General features: G+C 34.2%; 1 protein-coding gene across 7 annotated transcripts in view; it reads right to left on the reverse strand.

Annotated features, from left to right (window-relative positions):
• The window catches only part of PHACTR2 (phosphatase and actin regulator 2), a 326,455-nt gene that overhangs the window by 80,871 nt on the left and 223,943 nt on the right, over nt 1–21,641 (reverse strand). For all 7 annotated transcript variants that reach the window (XM_074309635.1, XM_074309630.1, XM_074309631.1 and 4 more), the window contains exon 2: nt 13,513–13,680. In XM_074309635.1, coding sequence (XP_074165736.1) covers nt 13,513–13,680 — 168 coding nt within the window. The remainder of the gene's footprint in view (nt 1–13,512; nt 13,681–21,641) is intronic.

A 21,641-nucleotide genomic window follows, 5' to 3' on the forward strand; every position in this document is an offset into this window, starting at 1 on the left:
GCTTTAAGATTCTCCCATGCTGTTACCTGCTTTTATGAATATCAAAGTCGGGAAGAAACATGTGAATCTAGAAGCAAATAATCCACAAATCAAATCTTTCCTGCTACATGTTGTTGTTTAGTTGTTCAATAATGTCTGACTCTATGTAATCCCTTGGACCAAGTATGGTTCATGGGATTTTCTCGCCAAGGATACTGGGAAATTTGCCATTCCTTTTCCCAGATCATTTTACAAATGAGGAAACAAATTTATGAGTGAGTTAAGTGATTTGCTCAGGGTCATCTCTAAGTAAATCTCTGGGACCAAATTTGAACTCAGATCTTCCAGAATGACTTTACAACCATGCTTTCTCTATTAAGCCAGCTAGCTCCCTGCTACATAGACCACCCTAACCTCCAGCACATTGATAGTCTTGGTGCCATTTCCCTTTATCAACCTGGGGAGTGACTTTACACATATGGTTAGATATCTTATATCACATGCATGCCATTAGATACATATACATAAATAAAAATGACTAAATCTTGAATAAAATTACAAATGAGCAAAGTAAGAACATAATCATAATAAGAATCCTGTAATAAAAATCAGTTCTAAAATAACCATTGATAACATAATTCTACAAATAGGAAGTTTGGGGATTTTGTCTGTTTGAAAGATAATATGTTTGCACTATACATTGCTCATTTGATAAATTGGCATTATATGAGCATTACTGTGAAGTCACTTGTTTTATACTTTCAATCATCCAACAAAGTCCTCCAATTGCTCCCTGTTTTATGTCATCAAGGTTATGGTGGTGGAAGCTCAAGCTAAAGAGTACCTATTCAGCTTAAGGGCTTCAAGTATACTCCAATGGGGAGACTGTAAGTCTATTATATGAATACCAGCCCAGTTAAGTTTAAAGAAGCCTTTTCACTAAGATTAGAAGCTTTAAAGGGACAGCAGTTCAGGAATACCATTGCCCTGGGCATGGAGAATGTGGTGATGTATCAGGGAAATGGGGGTTCAACTGATGAAACCATGGAAAATAGATATACTGAAGTGTACTTTAATAATTGCAACAATGTAAAGGTCATACAATGGTCATAGAAGACTGCTTCTACCATCCTGTGATTATTCATACAATTAACTTTTTCCTTTAGGAATTTAATTTACATATATTAGATTCTTAACCTGGGGACCAAGGATATATTTTAGAAGGTGGCTGAACTTAGATTAGAAAAAATATATATTTTGATTTTCACTAATCTTTAAATGAAATTTAGTGTTTCTGTCAATTAGTTAAAAAAAAAAAATTCTTCTGAGAAGAGATCCATAGACTTTACCAACTACCAAATGGATTTATGACACACAAAACAGGTGGAGAACTTCTGACATGGACTGTGAATTAATAAAAGTAAAATGTCCTTGACAAATATTAGCATCCTTAAGTTTAATTTTTATTACATATCAGTGTATTTATCTCATAGGAATGTAGCAATATAATGTGATAATATAAGTTTTTTAAAAGTAGCTCTTCTACTCAAACAAACAAACACATGTTCAGCAATGTTTTATGTCTACGTAAAGATTAGGACATGAGGAGCTGACCACACTCTTAAGGTTAGGCTATCTATTAGCATTAAAACAGTATCTCAAAATCCAGTTGAGACAGGGCTTTCATATTTCAGAAATTACATTTAAATTGAAGGGAAGTTTATCTAACTACCCTAAATATGAGGAAATGAAAGGTAGAAAAATTCTTTATATAAACAGTATTTTTCCCATTTCCGCTGGCTTAAGGAAACAGAAAGAAGGAAAATCTGGTACAGAAATAGTTCTATTTTGTTAAGTTGGGAGTAGGAGGGAAGGTCTGTTTTGCACTGATTTATTTTTTTCCATTCTCTAGCAGATGTGAAATAGGTTAAGAGCTAATATAGTTAGCAGCTGAAAGTAAAGTTAACATTGATTAGCATGTCCTCTCACAACTGCATTCTTATTTTTAAATCCACCACAACTCCTTGGCCAAATTTTTTAATGAAATCTTATCCTTTTGAGTCTGGCAACTGATAATCTTTCAAATGGATGAGAAATGTCACCAGGTATTTATTATTTGGTTCTCCAATGAATCATTGGCCAACAGCTAGGAAGAAGAGGCCCAATTAGCTATTAAAAAATGAAACAAAAATCTACAACAATTTCTATTTAGATGAATTCCCCTGTTCCTGTTTGATTTCATAAGAATAAATAGTTGAGGAGTGGCAAATTGCTGATATCTCTGAAAGTGCTAACTGAAAGTAGATGAGTTCTTTTCCTAAAGGGCAGAAATGGAACACTCAAAAGAACAGGAATGGAACTTGGAATATTCCATCAGGCAGAGTGATTTCCAACAAAGGACCAGTTCCAGAGTAAAATATCAAATACTAGATTTAAAAACAGAAGTAACTAACAAATCAATCTCACTTAAAGCTATTAATTTTTTTGCCTCTGTTACATCTAACTTTTTTTTTAAACTGGACACCATTTTGGAACATGTAGCACTATGCAAATGTCTAATACCTATCCCTACAATATTAGATGAAAAACATATCTGAAGATATTTTTAAAATATAATTTACTAGAAAAAAAATTCGCTAGTTATTTCATGTGTGTTCATTTTATTTTTTCAACAAGATCATGTGTTTTGTAAATAAAAGTAGGTACTATGTTTTTTTCAGGTATTATATTCCTCTTCCTATATCCATCAATCCTCCTGCAACTTGAGAATAGTCTTGCGCTTTACAAAACACAGTAAAAATATGCCTTTTGTATAGAGAGACAAACTGAGGTTAATATAAATTTAGAAAAGAGAGCTAATGAAACTCAACTTCAAAAAATGGAGGGTCTGAGTTTGGAAATGGCAAGAAAAATCAAGGAACAAATGGTTTTTATAAGCCCAGATGTCCAAACTCCTCCCAATGTACGCAAACTAAGTCAACTTGAATTAAGAAAGTAATTTGCATTCCAAGTGGGATATAAACCAGGAAGATATGTTAGCCAAAGAGAGTCATTTTCCAGGACTTAGCATTTTATGATAAAGGCCGGATTCTCACCACAGGATGAAGAAAAACAAAATAAAACAAAACAAAAGGAAACGATAATACAAAGGAAATAAAATAATGGCTTTTCCTGACAAGAGTCCCTTAACCCATGTGTGAAGGAGAACTGCTACATTACTCTGAGATCATAGATCTCCCCAGGACCTATGGAGGTAGTATGTTTTAGAGGAAAAGGGAATTAGAATATCAACATCCATCCAAGCAAGGCACTTTAAAATAAAAAACTAACCAAGTTTCTGCTTCTGTTATGCCATTCTCATCAGAGAGAATTTGGCTTTTTTCCTTTCTGCCAAATTTGTGGAGAAAAGGAGAGAATAAATCTCACATTTTTGCATTTATGTTTTATTCAGGTGGGCAGAAAGATCTTCAAAAAAAAAAAAAAAATTAGAGTCAACAAAATCAGTACCACTAGTATTCACATAACGTTTCTTAGTGGGAAAATGATTTTTCATTCTTGTTTATATGAATTGACTTTCTCTGTATGAATTTATTCTTCCTTTGAAAATGTTAGCAGCTTTAGAAAGAAGTCAGGTTTTTCCCAGAAAAATAAAAATATTCAAAGCTCAGAATAAATAAGTATTTTTTCAAATATATAGGAAATAAAAGGTCATCCTAAATTCTTTAGAAATACTACTGTCTAGGAATAAATTTTATGACAATTTTTTCTAAATTATACTCTGCATCCTCCATTGAAGTCCAATCCCTCCACTTGTACTTTTGATCCCGTAACTTCTTGCAGATTTTCTCCAAATCTCCCACCTTTCATCTTTATCCTTTGCCTACTTACAGTGAAATACCTAGGGAAAAAGATGTTTATGCTAGTTGCTTCCAATTTTTTCATTCCTCAATCCTTTGCAAATTAGCTTCAGACAACATTACTCACCTCCAAAGTTACCAAGGATTTTTAATTGCTCATTTGAAGGATCTTTTTTCCACCTTGATCTCTGGTGTGTTTGAAACTGATGATCATGTCAGCTTCCTAGATATTCCCTCCTGTTTGGGTTTTTATGACACTATTCTCTTCCAACATGCAAGTTTTTTTTTTTTTTTAAACTTTACTTGCCCTTTAACTGTCTTAACCAAGACTCTATTTTGTGCTCTTTTTTCTCTACATTTTTAAAATCATCTAATCTGTTTCTGTCAAGGTACATCATCATCCTTCTAATTACTTGGGTTTGGAACTTTGCATTAATCATTGAAATCCTCATTTTTCCTTACCTCACAAAGCCCTATCAGGAGCCAAATGCTATCAAATCTACCTTCCTAACATTTTTCTCCATTTATTTCTCATATATCCACAACCCTAATACAAATCTTCATTACTACTCATCTAATCCAGAATTTTCCAAACTTTAATCACACTTTTTTATCAGTTAAAAATATTGAGGAATCCCTCAAAATATTTGTTTTTAAATAAAATGTACAATGTACCAAAAAGTCATTATAAAAACCCTAAAAAGTCAATAGATTGTAAAAATTACACCAAAAATTAAAGCATGAGGTAATGATGAATTAATATTTAATAATTAATAATTAATGAAGCATTAAGGAGACCCTGCAGTCTATTGAGTAGGTAACATGGTCAGATTTGTACTTCAGGGAAAATCATTTTGGCAGCTTATATAGAGGACAGAAGAGACAAGAGACAGATTTGAGGTAGGGAAGAACCATTCTGAGGTTGTAGCAATAGTACAATCCAGAAGTGTTATGTGACTGAATGAGAGTCGTGGTTGTTGCATAGAAAGAAACAGATATGAGTGACACCATAGTTTGGAAACCATAATACTTGGCAACTGATTGGCTATGGTATGACTGAAAATGAGAATTCAGTAAGTTAACCAGAATCCATTGTTTACTATGTGTCAGGTACTGTGCTAAGTGCTGGGAATACAAATCAAAGTTATGAAACTTGGTGACTAAAAGAATGAAGATGTTCTCAATAGAAATAAGGAAATTGTGCAGATCAATACCTACCTGAGCCTATTCAAGTTACGCAATTCATTCTGACCTACCAAAAATTAAATGTGTGTAGGGAAGGAAGGCTCTTACTTAATTGTCCAGAGTTGAGAATCACCTACTGTAAGCAACCACAAAGTATTCAGGGGAGGAGGGAACAGGGAGTAGGGAAACTGAGGGAAACTTTTACTTTAATAGCTGACAGTATGTGTGCACTTATCACACTGTCCAGTGGAGAAGGAGAAAAGGTTGGGAACTTTCATAGCCAGAGAAGTGGTGGGAAAGAGAAGACTGGGAACTCTGGGATCTTAATGAGTAAAGGGAGTGATAAAGTTGTATAGGAGATAAGTGCCAAGATGGAGAGGTGCTGGGAGGATAAGATGCAATTGGTATTCCTACTCTCTGACCCTCTGATTAATCAAAATAATATTCTATGGGGTCCTGCCATCATGCTTCCTTCCCAGTCCTTCCCGCAATTTAGAAATCACTGAACTAAACTATTCCAGGAGCTTCCCAATTAGTTTCCTTGCCTTAGGATCCTTCCTTTTCTAATCCATCTTTCACATAGTTGTCAAAAGTGATATTTCTTTAAAAAATAGTCTTACCTGGTCATTTATCTTCCCAATATATAACTAGAAAAAACTGAAAACTCTTCTATGTAGCACTAAAAGCCTTTTACAACCTGTCTTCAACTTATATAGCTTCATTATATATTATTCCTGTTCAAGAACTCTATAGTTTAGCTAAACTTGCCTATCTTTTCCTCACATGCAAATTTTATCCACTATTTCTGTGAACTTGAAAAATTATCTTTATGCTCCTTCCTCATTTCTGACTTTCAGAAACCCTAGTTTCCTTCAAACTTTTTCTAAATACCACCTTTTAGACAAGGCCTTTCCTGAACTCCCTTAGTTGCTTGTATTACCCCACTACTACTACCAAAATTACTATGTATAACTTAACTTACCAAAATTACCATGTATAACTTAACATATCCCCAAAGTATACATGTTTATCTCCACCTTTCTCACCTCCATATAATATTAATTCCTTAAGAGCAAAGGCTATTTCATTCTTGTCTTTTTTATCCCCAGAAATTAACATAATGCTTGGCACATACTTTGTTGTTGTTTGGTCTTCTCAATGGTATCCAATTCTTTGTGACCTCTTTGAGGTTTTCTTGGCAAATATACTTGAGTAGTTTGCCATTCCATTCTCCATCTCAATTGACAGATGAGGAAACTAAGACAAACAGGGTTAAGTGACTTGCACAGAATTATACAGCTAGCAAGACTGGCCAAATTTGAACTCAGAAAAAAGAGACTTCCTGACTTCAGGCTCAGCATTCTACTGTGTTACCTAGCTTCTCAGTAGATACTTCATAAAGTCTTTTTGGTTGTGTGATGCCCTATTTTATCTTTCACTGAGACTATACCAATAGAGCACAAATTCTGGGACATTTTATCAAGCTGGAAGGGCATCTAACATAAGTCTAAGAACAGATCATAGATTCTTCATACATCTGGTCATGAGGTTATGCATTTGTAGCTAGAACAATTTATCTGCATCTATGGAGGTATTAACCACAAAGAAGAATTTATAGCTCCTTCAAAAGTATCAAAATATCTGTTCTCATTGAGATCATATTCATTTGGAAATCTGGGGAATGGCATTTCTTAATTCTAACTGGAGGCAGGGTGGCATGTAGAATAAACACTGGGCTTTGAGTCAGAAGATGCAATTTCTAGTCCTCATTCTGCTATTCATTAGCTATATTATTGCTAATAGTTGACCATATTATTCCTCATTTGTGGCATTCTATAACCTGTCTGTGTGCACTATCTTTCCCCTTGAGAAATACTCTTTACTTCCGAGAATTTTGAATTTCTCATCTGCAAAAAAAAAAAACCAGATTGGACTACACAATCTTTGAAATCATTTCTACTTCCAACATTCTATATTTCTAAATATTGTTAGTTTGTTCATTAATATGGTTGGTTGGCTAGTTAGGTTTTTGACTGAAAGCTAATTTCCTTGGGGACTAATCTTTACGAACCTGTTCACTGAAAACATGCTAAACAAAGAGCAAAAACAAAATAAAACCCCCGAACTCCAAGCCCCACAGGACACAATCTATTAGATTACTGACTTTGAGCAATGCATTTATTTCTACAATGGATAAATATCCCTTAAGGAGAAAGATAAAACAGCCTTTTCTTTTTTTAACTGTCTACCCACATGATATTGAGTGAAATAAAAATAACACACAACACAATGTGAGAAAATATAATGGGGAATGTACACTCTCTTTTTACTGGATTTAATGTCCCTTCTTGGAAATTGACAAGCAAACACTTTTTAGTGCTATCATCATTCTTATAATAAACAGCAGGATAAAAGAACTTACCATTTCTCACACCCACATAATCTCACACATGATTTGGCCAGACCGAATTCATTTTTTTTAAACTCCCAGAGAACTGAGTGAATCCAATAAAACACATTCATTTTTATTGTTGGTTTTTTTTCCTGTAGGATATTGTATAATCAGTTTGGCCATTTTCTCCATTTTTTTTCAGATGGTCATTGATTATTGCAGCAGTATGATATAATGAATAGTCAGAAATACCTAGATTTAAATCCCACTTTAGAAACTTACTAGGTGGAAGAAGTCTCTAACTTCTCTTGGGATGAGCTTCCTTTTCTTTAAAATGTAAATATTAGTATCTGTAGCATTTACTTTTAATAGTTGTCATGAGGCTCAAGCAATACAAATGTATGTGAGATGCTTTGCAAACCTAAATTCTCTGTCAGTTATTAACAATTATTTACCACGGCTATTCCTGGTCCTTCATTATACAACAAGGTATCTACTTCCTATCCCTTCATACCTGTTTATAGTCATCTCATGTGAACATATTTTTGTCTTAATGCCTGTTTTCAACCTTTGACATAGGTTAGGGTAAGTCTTTCAGTCTCTTACTCAACTAATGTTTAAAGAGAAATGGAAAAATGAGCATCTTCAAAATCAAGCAGTCTCCAAATTATGAATACCTAAATTTATAATGTGTCATGTGTCACTATGATAATGGCTGATGACTTGAAGATCTAGATAGCCAGTTTCTTACACTTCTCCTGAATTTCATTTACTCACCCCAAATTACCATTTAACTGGATGTTCTATAGGGCATAAGAAACTGAACATGTCCAAAAGCATGTCATTATCTTTTCCTTAAATCTATTCCTTCATCCCATTCAAGTTTTCCAATTTCTTTTTAATCATCCAGGTTTGCAATCCAATATCCAATATAGCCAATCAAACCTTCACATTTTCCTACATATCACTCACATCTGTCTCCTCTCTATTCACATAGCTATCACTATATTTCAGCTATATCTCCTATCTATTATAATGACCCCTAATTCCCTCCTTTAAGCCTGTCCCCTGTTCAAATCATCCTCTAGAGTTGCTAAAGTGATTTTCACAAAAATGTAGCTCTGATTGTGCCAATTTCATATATAATCAATTCCACTGGGCTCCCTATTACCATATAGGATGAACTGCTTTTTTTTGGCATTGAAAGCCCTTTACAATCTGGATCAAGCTTACCTAGCTAGCCTAATTACATATTATTCCTCTTTGTCCACACTAAAGATTCCAGACAAACTAGAATATTTCTCAGATGTGACAATACATATCTTGTCTTTGAGACCTTCCTTGCTTCTGATTCTATGAAAAACTTTTATTCCTACCTTTAAGTTCTACCTTCAACTCAGCATCCTTCTTCATGAAACCTTTCCTGAACTTTCCAGATACCCCACAATATTTTAAGTGCGTATGTATGTATATATGTGTATGTGAGCACACACACACACACACACACACACACACACACACACACACACACGTTTGAAAGGTCCTTAAGAGCAACTTTTGTTTTTGAATGCTTAGCACCTAGCAGACTGCTTTGTAGATAGTATTCGAAGAACTTAACAAATGCTTTTTGAATGATGACATGGAGTGATAAAGATTGCACTAACCAGAACCAAAAGAGCAATTTACATAGTGACCACAATAATATATTTTTCAAAATCAACACTAAAAGTCATCAGAACTCAGATAAATGTACTGAGCAGTCTTGTCTCCAGAGGACTGAAGGGACATCATACCTCCTTGCTTCCCTGCAGATAAATGGTTTGGAATGAGGTTTATTCTGCCAGACACAATCAATATGTCAGTTTGCTTTGTTTAGCTGTATTTCATTTCAAAGATTCAGCAGTAGTATTGGGAAATGAAAAATTTTTAAATAATAAAACTTTTTAAAAAAAGATTTACCTTCTCAAACAGACCAAAAATAATTCCTCAATAGTTAAAGAGGTCAAATAGCTGAGATAAGAATGACTGTAAACTATTCAGAACTATTTTGTTCATGATTTAATAATACATAATATCTAGTAATTATCACTAATAAGAGAAAAGAAAATTTCATCACAGTGCAAACAAAATGAACTATATTTTGAATTAAAAGCTTTTTCTTGTCTGACCTGGAAACCTAGCCATCATTTTATAACATGGTTTCCATGGGGAAAGCATGAGTACCAAATAAATGACTCGAAATGAACTTTTGGAATCCAACCAGTTTACAAGAATACTTTCTTCTAAGCTTCAAGTGTATCCATGAGAAGTTAGCACACTTTAACACCTGTCTCTCTTTCCCCTTAAAAAAGAAAAGCAAAAAGAGCAGGCTATATCCAGCTTTGGAAATGGAGCAGTGACTTTTTGACTTTTGTCTTGTTTGCTCATCTAAATCAAGCCTCTGAGTTTAGATGTAAGAAAGGAAGTCATGACAAAATGTTTAAGCTGTAGTGTTCAATTCCTTCCTGGATTTCCTGCTCCTTTTGCTGAAGGATTTTATGTAGTAAAGTTATGTGAGCTCTGAAAAAACACAGGGCTGGCAACAGCTTTAGAGATGAACCATTTTGTAACAAGGTTAGTGAATGTGGGCTACTTTTAATCATTATAAACACTGGATGAAATGAAGCTTTTAACAGATGGACGTACAGCACGCCAACATCTGAATTAATATAAATAAAAATATTTACACATTCTTAATCATATGGTGACTTCACAAATTCTCTGCCTACATCATCATGTGGTATCAGGCTACAAATAATGAGGCCAAGATCCCAGTTGAAGAGCTGTCTATCTGCATGCATACGCACTCACACACACATACACACTTATAATCTGTGTGGGAGATTTTTTGATTTTTCAGTCATTTCAGTTGTGTCCGACTCTTCATGATCCCATTTGGAATTTTCTTGGTAAAGATACCAGAGTGGTTTGCCATTTCCTTCTCCAGCTCATCTGACAGATGGGGAAACTGAAGCAAATAGGATAAAGTGATTTGCCCAGAGTCACACAATTAGGAAGAATCTGAGGTCAGATTAATTCAGGAAAATGATCTTCCTGACTTCAGATCTGGCACTTTATTCACTGTGCCACCTAGCTGCTCTGTGTGGGAAAGATCATAGGTTTAATTTAACCTGTCTTTATAGAGGGAGCTGGGAGGCAAAGTGGATAGGCTTTGGGCCTAACATTAAGAAGACCCAAGTTCAAATTTGATCTTAGACATGTAATAGAGAAATCACTTAACTTTTGCCTGCCTCAGTTTCTTCAATCTCCAAGTAGAAAAAAAATAATACCTACCTCACAGAGTGATATGTGAAGATTAAAAGATCACATTTATAAAGTTCAAAGCACACAGGTTTAATTATAATCATGGCACCAGAGAAGAAACACTGGTTTTGTAGTAGAAGTCCTTGAGTAAAAGCCCCCATCTGATGCTGACTTCATTGGACCTCAGTTCCTTCATGAATACAATGAGAGAGTTGTACTAGATGGTGTCTAGGATCTCTTCCAGTTATGAATCTAAGATCCTAAAAGCTTTTAAAAAAATTCTTTTCATCTATTGTCAAGTCCATCAATGTCACTATGAATCTGACATGCACGTCTGAGAAAAACTGAATAATGATGCACAAAGTGCATTTTGTTTTACATTTAACTAGCACAATCTCCAACATTCAGTAGTAGTTCAAAAGTTAAATTTATGTAATGGAATCTTTGGGTAATAGGACATTTGTAATTTATAATGTTAGAACTAATTTGCAATGCATACAATGTTAATAGCATTTTAAGTGTGTTTGGAAAAACAGTTACAGAGGAGTTTAATATCAAATGTATGTTTGAAATGCATTAAAAACTTGTTCAGAAGGCAGCTAGCCCTGAAGTCAGGAGGAACTGAGTTCAAATCTGGCCTCAGACACTAAATACTTCCTAGCTGTATGACCCTGAGCCAAGTCACTTAATCCTATTTGCTTTAGGGGGGAAGAGGGGAAGAGGGGAAACTTGTTCAGGAATAATTCTAAAGCAAAACCCAAAAAGTCTGCTTAATGCAACATTTAATTATCCTCTACAATGTCTTAATTTAGTAGCATTCTAAAGTAGTAGCATTTTAGGTGAGTGAGATAATGTTCTGATGCTCAACTTTTATAAAGCAACGGAGGCAGTTGGTGGTACAGCTGACTAGAGTACTGAATCTGGAGTCATGAAGATCTGGGTTCAAATTCAGTCTCTGACATTTAATAGCAATAGACAGGTTACTCAACCTCTGTCTCAGTTTCTTCAATCATAAAATGAATAATAACTACTTATCTCACAGGGTTGTTGTGAAGATCAAATGAAGCATTTATAAAAAGTACTTTTTTACAGTTTCTGGCACACAATATATCTTCCCTTTCTGTTCCATTCCTATAAAACCCTTCAGTGAAAAGAAAAGGGAGCAAACAGTTTGTTGGATTTAAATTTAATTTAAATTAGCTTGCCCACCCTGATTCTCAATCAGAGTATGATACAATGACACAATATGTGGCACAAAATTTTGTGTCATAAACATGAAGATTTCACAGTGCATAGAATATTAGTTTTTCTTTGAACAATAGTAACAGTGGACATGTGGCTTAAATAAAATGACAAGAGGAGATAAGGAAAAGGGACTGGTTGGAGATAATCATTAGCTCAAAGACTAGAGGCAAATCATTTAAGCTCTCTGAGCCAGTTTCCTCATATATACAATAGTAATAATACTATTTTTATTTCCATAATGCATTGATATTCTGTGAAAAAAGTGCTTTGTGAATCTTAAAATGCTACATAAATGTAACTATAATCATAAGAGAGAAGGCAGCACAGATGCCAGGTAAGGGCTGAAGAGAAATGTATCTGGACACATAGACACGAACATATATGCATATTTACACCCATATACATATATAGATATAATACACACACATACACACACACAAATATACAGAAATTACAAATCTTTTCCCATAGTTTGTCTACATTGCACCTATTAGCTGTACCATGCTGTCTTCTATACAAGGTTACAACTTGCTGCTGGAAAAAATAAAGCCCGATAGCTTTGTTGTATTAATGTTTTCCTAGAGTAATCACTCTTCTTAAATGTTCATTTTAAAAATTATGATTATTTGTACAGCTGTGAATGCCTCAGAGTCTGAGTGTCCCCCCAGGGTGCCTTCCTCTTTGCTCTCTGTCCCTTTCACCTTGGTTGGGCATGGTATATGTTTTTTGTTCCACAGCTGTGGGACCAAAAAACAGCTCATATCCCTGGTCTTTCTCTCAACATGTTCCTTCAGGCCCTGGACAGTCATTCAAAGTGGTAAGTTGTACTACTCATGGTCAGGCAAGCTGTGTGACATGTGAGAGATCAAGAACAAAGCTACTCATGGTCAAATCATTTAACAAAGCCTTCACCTATTTTATTGAGAGTTAAGTGCTATAATGGGTTTGACATTTATTTGTACATGTTTTAATCTGATATTGAACTGTCAACTTTTTTTTTTGGTTTTGTTTGAGGGGGAAGAGTCAGTTGTGTAATGGATCTTGGTTATAACAGAAGGGAGAAGGGGACTTCTTTCCCTAATTCATGAGGATGTTGTCAATATTTCAATTTAAGCCAATTTTAAGGCAGCAGTTTACTAAATAAAGCATAACAAACTTCTTTCATATACAACCACATTAAACTTGCATACAAAAAGTTAGCACATTTTCCTTTTCCATTTCAAAATTTAACTTGGGCAACATCACCATCAGCGACTACTCAGGTAATAGATGATAGTAGTCTTGTCATCATAAATTCCCTCTCATCCACAACTTTGGCTCTTGTCTCAGCTACAAAGTTTTCCACACAAGCCTGAAAATATATATTTATACAACAGAATATGCTACAAATACAAAATGAAAAGAGGGCAGATTCAGAATCTTGAGAAAGTTCCCCTTTAATCACTCCATCAATAACAAATCCAATTATGCTTTTCATCTACTTGACAAGACTTCACCCAATTTTCAAAAATTCACAGGCTTAAAACTCTATTAGAATTATAAAACTCATACCTGCTGAGGTCTCTCTAAATTTGTCACTGGTCTTCTTTTTTCTCCATTTCCAAGGTTTAAAAATCTTGCCTATAGAAGAGAGTTTACCCTTTCTTTTGAAAGGAGGTGTCTGGGAACCTGTCGTGGGTCCATCTGAGTTTGCAATGGAAGCCTTATCCAGTCCATCAACTGTACAAAGGGGGGAAAAAAGAGCAAATTAGGACTGAAATAAAACAAAAGGTTAGCCCATTAACCTTCTAATTTCAAGAAATCAAACAAGACAAATAAAAATTTCTTTTTTCCCTGGCTATGCTGTTTTCCAGGCAAGAATATTTCCTGTAATATAAACTGAAAAATTGACTTTATATTTGTTATTAGGGAAAGAAAATAAATGTTTGTTATTGCTAGGGATAGCGATAGTATATATACATATATGTGTATACATATACGTTGTTAATATTGTTATTTAGTTGTTTAGTAGCATGTCCTACTCTTTGTGGCCCTATCTGGAATTTTCTTGGCAAAGATATTAAAGTGGTTTGTCAATTCCTTCTCTAGCTCATTTGTCCAATGAAGAAACTGAGGCAAACAGCACTAAGTGACATGCTCAGGGTCACACAGATAAGAAGTACCTGAGGCAAAATTTGAACTCAGAATGATGAATCTTCCTTACTCCAGAACTATCCTTTGTGCCATCTAGCTGCCCCTTATATATACATTCAAATATTCATATATAGAAACATACATAATAAGCATTGGTGAAAGTAGCATACTCGTTCCAAGCAACATTCCCAGACTTATTTTCCACCATTTCCCTTGATATACACCATAATCCAGTTGAAATTCAGATTTTCCTCCTCCACCTTCATGCAAGGAAAGAGAACCCACTCATCTCCAATGGCAACATATCCCAATTTTCAATAGCTTCAATTTTTAGGTAGTTTTTCCTGATGTAAGGGCTCTTCTCATCCTCACATACATATTCATTCTGCCCTAACAATTTTCTGGAGCAGATATGAATACTAGAAAACCCCAAATCCAATCATAACGTGAGCAGCCTTATACTCTGCTTGGAATCATTGTGCTCTGTTCTCATCGAAGGATTAACTTATCATAGATCAAATTTGTTGAAATAGAAGAGTATCAGAGATATAAAACAATGAATGACTTCAGAGGCCAGCTAATTCAATTCCTTTTTTACATATGAGCAATCTGAAATGCAGGGAAGTAGAATTATTTTGGAACACATGGTTTTGAAAAGTGAATGTTGGAAACTTTCTTTCCATGTATTTTGAAAAATTAAAGCATTATTTTTAAAAAATCCTTAATTTCCCATTCATGATACAAACTTCTTAGAAATTCACTTTCCCCAAAAAACAAGTCATCAGTAATTTAAATCTTAGCTTTTTCTGAAGGGAAAAATCAAAAGTGAATAAAATAAGCTCTTGAATGAAGATCTGGAGTAATAGGTTGTGGTGGTGAACCTGATATTTCAAAATCTTAATTTCATAAGAATAACATTTTCTGAAAATTAACTTCTGCTGTCTTCATTTATTATGCATTTGAAATTCTGATCATTTCACCTATTTTGGGAAAGTGTCTGAGCCAGATGTCAGCATCGATAGTATTTTCTTCCTTCCTTCCTTTCTATTTACATACTAATGCACAAAAAAAAAAATATATATATATATATATATATATATATATATATATATACATATTTCTATATCATCTGCATATCTCTTTCTATTTTCCAAATCTTTCATGATTAACCATTTTATTAATTAGAATTAAGAAGCAACCATGTTCAGTACCATTAGTGAAATGGATACAGTTAAGAAAATGATCATTTCAAATCTAAACTTTGGGCCTCTCAATCTGGGTAAAGTAAAAACAGTGACTCTGCCTTTCACTTAACATCTATTATTTCTTTAAATATTATCAAAACCCCAATTGCCTTTGATCCTTAAATCTTTCTCCCAGACAAAACTTTACATTAAAACCAATTTTGGCAAGAGATAAGAAGGAAGGAAACATACTTCCCTGCGGTAAAGACATGAAGGGCTATGGATATGCAATGTTGCATACACTGTCAGACAAGGTCACCCAGTCTTGACTCTTTTTCTTTGTCCCAAAGAAGGACTTGATAGTTTGGTTAAAGAAAGGAAACAACCAGAAATAATTGATATGAAAACAAAAGACACCAATAAGATGTTACTTTAAAATAAATTAAAAACATTAAAATTTTTTACTCTATAGTATTTTAAGTATAAGTCTAATGAATTCATCATTCCTATAGAGATAAGACCCCTAACTACACACCCCATTTGCTGGTGAGGAGGAGGGCATTCCATTCATCAAGTTCACTTGAGTTCCTAGTTACTGATCAACAAAAATCTTTATTTTTAAGATCCCATGTATCAGTATAAGCTGACAGAGGGGAAAGCATCTTAAATTTGAAATGTGAGAATCTGGATCAGAATTCTGCCTCTGTTATTTATTAGTTGTTTCCTCATCTATAAAACAAAGGAGTTGTATTAGATGATTTCTAATGTGTGATCTTTTTTTGTATTAAATTCTTGTCTGTTCATTAGAATTTTCCTTTTCATACTTACCCGAGAACATTTTTTTTACTTGTAATATGTAAACATTTTGAAACAGAAATAATCATTTTTTGGGTGCTAACAGTGCACAGGAAATTTCCTACTTGAGCTTGTTTGTCCCTGATACCCAATGAATTTCTGAGATGCCTCTCCCCACACAAGAGGGTTGAATTCAGATAACAATTTTTATATCTGATAGAACCACAAAATAACTAGAAAGGCATTTTATGACTTCAAACACTTAAGAAAACTACAATAGGTACACAAAAACAGGAGAGGTACAATCTAGCAGGTCAGTTTTAAAATTAACATGTTGAATGTTTTAAAAAGACAGTTATATGAGATTGCAGGCTTCACATACAACTTTCCTTTTTGGTTCTTTGCATTAGAAGTACTCATTTTAAGCTGTGTTTATCATAGGACAAAATAATGAAAAACAAATTTAAAAGAAAGTCTAGAATTCACCAAGAAATGGTTTTATATCACATATAACAATATTGAGGAATGACATTTGAAGGCACCTTCAAGATTTCCTTAACAAACCGAGGGTCAAGTTATGTTAAATTTTGAGGGAAGAGGTACATCTACTACTGAGAATTAAAAAGATGTTATAAAAAGATTGGTGCACTCACTGAAAGGCAAGAAATCTTGGCTCTTGCTATATGACTCCTCCATTAAATAGTTGTGATTTTAGAAAAATCTCTAAACTATGAGGGTCTCATTTTTTTTTGTAAAGAGACTAGACCAGATGACCTTTTAAACTTTGTTTACAGTAACTTTCTTTGTAGCAGGCTATCTTTTGCTTTAGATGGACATCATATCTGTCATCCCTTTTTCACCCCACCTCTTGTTCCTTTTCTGGAACTATATGTGCTTAGAATGTTCTAAGATAGGAAACTTCCACCTTTCATGTATGCATCCTTGATAATCAGCAGTTCCTTGCTGTCATATCTCTGATGAGATTCCTATGAAATTCATGACCTTTCTCCACTCTATTGAGATGCTTTGTTGTATAGGATGGAACTCAAGTATTCCTATTGTAAGTGGGGAGGAATAAGGACAGCTTGATGTAATGAGAGTTCCAGGTCAGGATGGTAGGTGATTCTCTAAGGTTCATCATTCACTTTCCTTTTCCTGTAATAGCCTGAGAATCATCTTATCCAATGTCTGGTGATGTTCCAATATTTCTCTCTTGGCAGAATAAAGATTACATCCTGCTACCTCTACTGACTAAGATACAGCTGTATCCTTTCTTGATTCTTTGGTTATCATGTTCCATATGTATCCTTTCCTCTCAGTCTTTGACTATCTCATTAAGGGCTACTAACTCTGAGGCAAAAGATAAAAAAGGTGTCTTGCTTCACTAACCAATCTGCATCATCTTTGGAAATCTCTAAGACTCTAAATTAGCTGGAACATCTTGGGACAAGGTCCTTTTCTAGCATTCTATGATTCTATTTATATAGTATTCTTCCCCAGGGCATACCAAATGCTTAGCAGATTTTCAGTTTTCTTTATATCAGTTTTTATCAGATCTCCCTTCACAAAGGCTCAATGTACTAATAAGCTAAGTGTAACTAACTTTTTTAAGAAAAGAAAATGAAGGTGTCTAAACTACCCAGCTGAATCCATTTAAAGATCTGGAGGTTTATTTCACTTTTACAAAAACCCTCTTTATGCAAGAGCTAGAAAACATACAATATTCTCAAAGAGCATAGAATACAATAACAGCAACAAAACCTGGTTGAAATAACATTCAAATTTTACAAAACACTTTTCACAAAAACTCTGAGAGGTAGGCAGTTATTTCAAGTTATAGATTTCACAGCTTAAGAAACTAAGGAGCAGGGAAGTTAACTGACTTTCCTATGAAGACAGGTGGTTGATAAAATGGATCCAGTTTTAGTCTTGAGGTCAAATATGGCCTTGATACTTAAAAGCTGGGTAACCATGGACAAGTCACTTAATTTCTGTCTGCCTCAGTTTCCTCAACTGTAAAATTGAGATGATAGTAACACACAACTCTCTGGGTTGTTGTGACAATTAAATAGATTATATTTGAAAAGCACTTAGCATAGTGCTTGGCAAAGTAGATACTTGATAAATAGCTGCTTTTTTCTTTCTTTCCTTCCATTATCACACTACTAGTATATGACTCAAACCAAGACTGCAAGTCCAATGCTCTTTCTCCTTCCCTCTTTAATTTAGTATTTTTTTTAGCATTCTTTTTTTTTTTTTACTGAGTTCCAGATTCTTTCCCTCTCTTCCATCCTTCCCAATGAGAAGGCAAACAATGATATAAATTTTACATGTGAAATCATTCAAAACATTTCCATGTTAGCTATATCACAGAAAAAGCCAAAAAGGGTGGGGCGGGGGAGGAAAGGGGGGAGAAGGTTCGAAGACAATTATACTTCAATTTGCAATTACAGCTTATCAGTTTTCTCTTTCTGGAGATGGACAGTATTTTTTTTTAATATCATAAATTCTTTGGAATTATCTAGGATCACTGATCAAAGTAGTCAAGTCTTTCACAGTTGATTACCATTACATCACTGCTGTTACTGTGTACATGACCTCCTCGTTCTTCTCAATTCACTTTCTATCAATTCATATAGGTTTCGACATGTTTTTCTGAAAAAGCATCACAATAGCATGACAATCATATGCCACAACTTGTTCAGCTCAGTTCCCAGCTGATGCGCATCTCCTCAAATTCCAATTCTTTGTCACCACAAAAAGAGTTGTATAATTATTTTTGTGCAGAGGTCCTTTGCCTTTCTTTGATCTCTTTAGAATACAGATATAGTTATGGTGTCACTGGATCAAATGGTATGTACAGTTTTATAGCCTTTTAGGTACAATTTCAAGTTATTTTCCAAAATGGTTGTACAGTTCACTCAATGAAGTTCATTACTATATCTGTTTTCTCTTATCTCCTTCAGCATTTGTCATTTCTGACAGGTATAAGGTGGTAACTCATTGTTATTTTAATTTGCCTTTTTTTAGTCAGTAGTGATTTAGAGCATTTCCCCCCATATGATTAGATAGCTTTGATTTCTTTTTCTGAAAACTGCCTGTTCATATCCTTTGACTATTTATCAAATGAAGAATAGCTCTAATTTTTAGAAATGTCACTAGTTCTATATATATCTGGGAAATGAGGCCTTATCAAAGAAACTGGCTGCAAAAATTTTTGATATTACTTTATTTTCTATGGTACTTTTAACCAAAATAGTTTCCCTGATTATCTCTTTAAATTAGGATATTTTTTACTTTTGCTTTGTCTGACATCATCATTTCCAATGCTCTTTTCAACCCAATGTTTCCAACAGCATATAAGTAACTGTGCAATAGGGCAGCCTATGATAAGTAAAAAGGAATAGGTCAGGAAAAATGCCTTAAGAAATTTGAGGGAAAGATTCTTTTAATTAAAGAAAGAAAGAGGTGATCAGGGAAGAGTTTTGGAGGAGATGACACCAAACTTGTGTTTAAAAAGAAGGAGATGTATTTCAAAAGATACAGATAGAAGGATGGAGAGTTCAGAAATGGGGAAAGATCTGGCATGTGCAATGGTATAGAGAAAGGACCAAGAAGGAACAAGACTAAGGAATGGAAAATAATCCAGTTTAGTTGGCAGGTGGAATATAAAGAGAAAATAGTATAAAATATGGCTGAAAATGAGCTGAATCCATATCGATGAGTATCTTGATCACCAGGATCAGGACTATATAATCTTCAATAGACAATGAATTACCATTGAATGTTTTTGAGTAGAGGAATGAAGTAATCAGAGTAGAGCATTTGAAAGACTACTTGGCAGTGTTGTTGAGGATGGATTGGAGAGGCAATCAATTGAAAATAAGCAGACCACTTAGAAGACTAATCACAATCTAGAACCGAATTGCTGAACTACTCTGATTGCAAAGGAAAAGGAAAGGAAGGATGCCAAAAAAGTCAACAACAGAAAAAACAAACAAACCCATGTAACAAAATATTTATAGAAGCATTCTTTGAAGCATGGAACCGGGGGAAAAAAGGAAGCTTTCAATGATTGAGTGATAATAAACAAATTACTGAAATATTATTATAATGAAATTTAATAACAACACAAAAAACACTTAAAAATGCAGAAAAACTTGATAAGATTTGGTGGAGAATTACAATGTGAAAAAATTAAGGCCAATATAACTATATATAAAATTATCACAATAATATAAATAAAAGTAGCACTAAAAATTGAATCAATTAATCAATCAACAAGCATTTATTAAGCACTTACTATAAGTCAAGCACTATGCTAGTCTCTGGGGCTTCAAAGATAAAAATGTAAACAGTCATATTCTCAAATATCTTATACTCTAGCTGGGGAAAATAATATGTACCTATAAAGACATGCAAAACAGTAACAACCAAAAAACAAATAAAAATTAAACTAAACAGACACGGTAATTTGAGGGAGAAAATATTACAAGCTAGAGGGATAAGGAAAGGTTTCTGGAGTAGGCCCCTAGGGATTCAAAGAAGGGAGAATGGGAGGAAGTACATTTTAGGTATGGGGGTAGGAGAGACAGCCAGTGAAAAGTCATGGAGCATAATACATAAGGAACAGCAAGAAGACCAGTTTAGCTGAAGGACGTGGGGGGTAAAATAATGGTCAATAATACTGGAAATGTGGGTTGGGGTCAGATTATGAAGGATTTTAAATATCAAAACAGAGGATCTGATCCTAAATTGGCAGATAAGGAGTAGCACGGCCAGACTTGTATTTTAGCAAACTCAATCTAGCTTCTGTGTAATTAGAAATGAGGTGGGAGAAAGAAGAAGAAAAAAAGATAAAGATGATACCCAATTTGTCAACCTGTTTCACTGAACATATGATAATGGTATCAAAAGAAAGAGAAAACATAGGAGAAGGACTGATTTGGATGGAAAAATGATGAGTTCATTACTGAAGATGTTCACTTTTAAGATGCTGACAGACCATTTTAAGCAGTTAGGAGATCTAATATTTGGAAAGAGGTTGGGAGTCGAGATAGATATACATACTTGAACGTTACCTGCATGGAGGTGACAAATGAAGTCATACAGGTGAATGAGCTCACAACAGAGAGAACAGAGAAAAGTAAAAGGAACCAAAGTCATAATCTAGAAGCCCATTTAAGTTTAAGGAAAAATGGAAGTGAGATAGTTTACAATTGAAGTATATAGTGTTACAGAAGCCAATCGAAGAAAGGATTTCAATATGGGGGAGGAGTAGGAAGTGGTTAACAGTATCAAATGCTAAAAACAAAGTGAAAAATAATAAGGATGCAGAGGAAAAGGCCATTGGATTAGTGATAAGTGGGTCATTAGAAAGGTACCTTGGTGAAAGCCATCCAGATTATAATCCTATAAACTAGGATATTAGTGAGTTTTGTGGTAGCCAAGAAATGGAAACAATAAATGCTCATTAGCTGTAGAAAGAATAAACAAATTGTGATATATGCATTGATGGAATTTTACTGTTAAAAAATGCTTATGATAGAAATTTATACAGATGTATGA

This window comes from Sminthopsis crassicaudata, chromosome 4 (assembly GCF_048593235.1).
Source record: "Sminthopsis crassicaudata isolate SCR6 chromosome 4, ASM4859323v1, whole genome shotgun sequence".
Classification (NCBI taxonomy): Eukaryota; Metazoa; Chordata; class Mammalia; order Dasyuromorphia; family Dasyuridae; genus Sminthopsis; species Sminthopsis crassicaudata.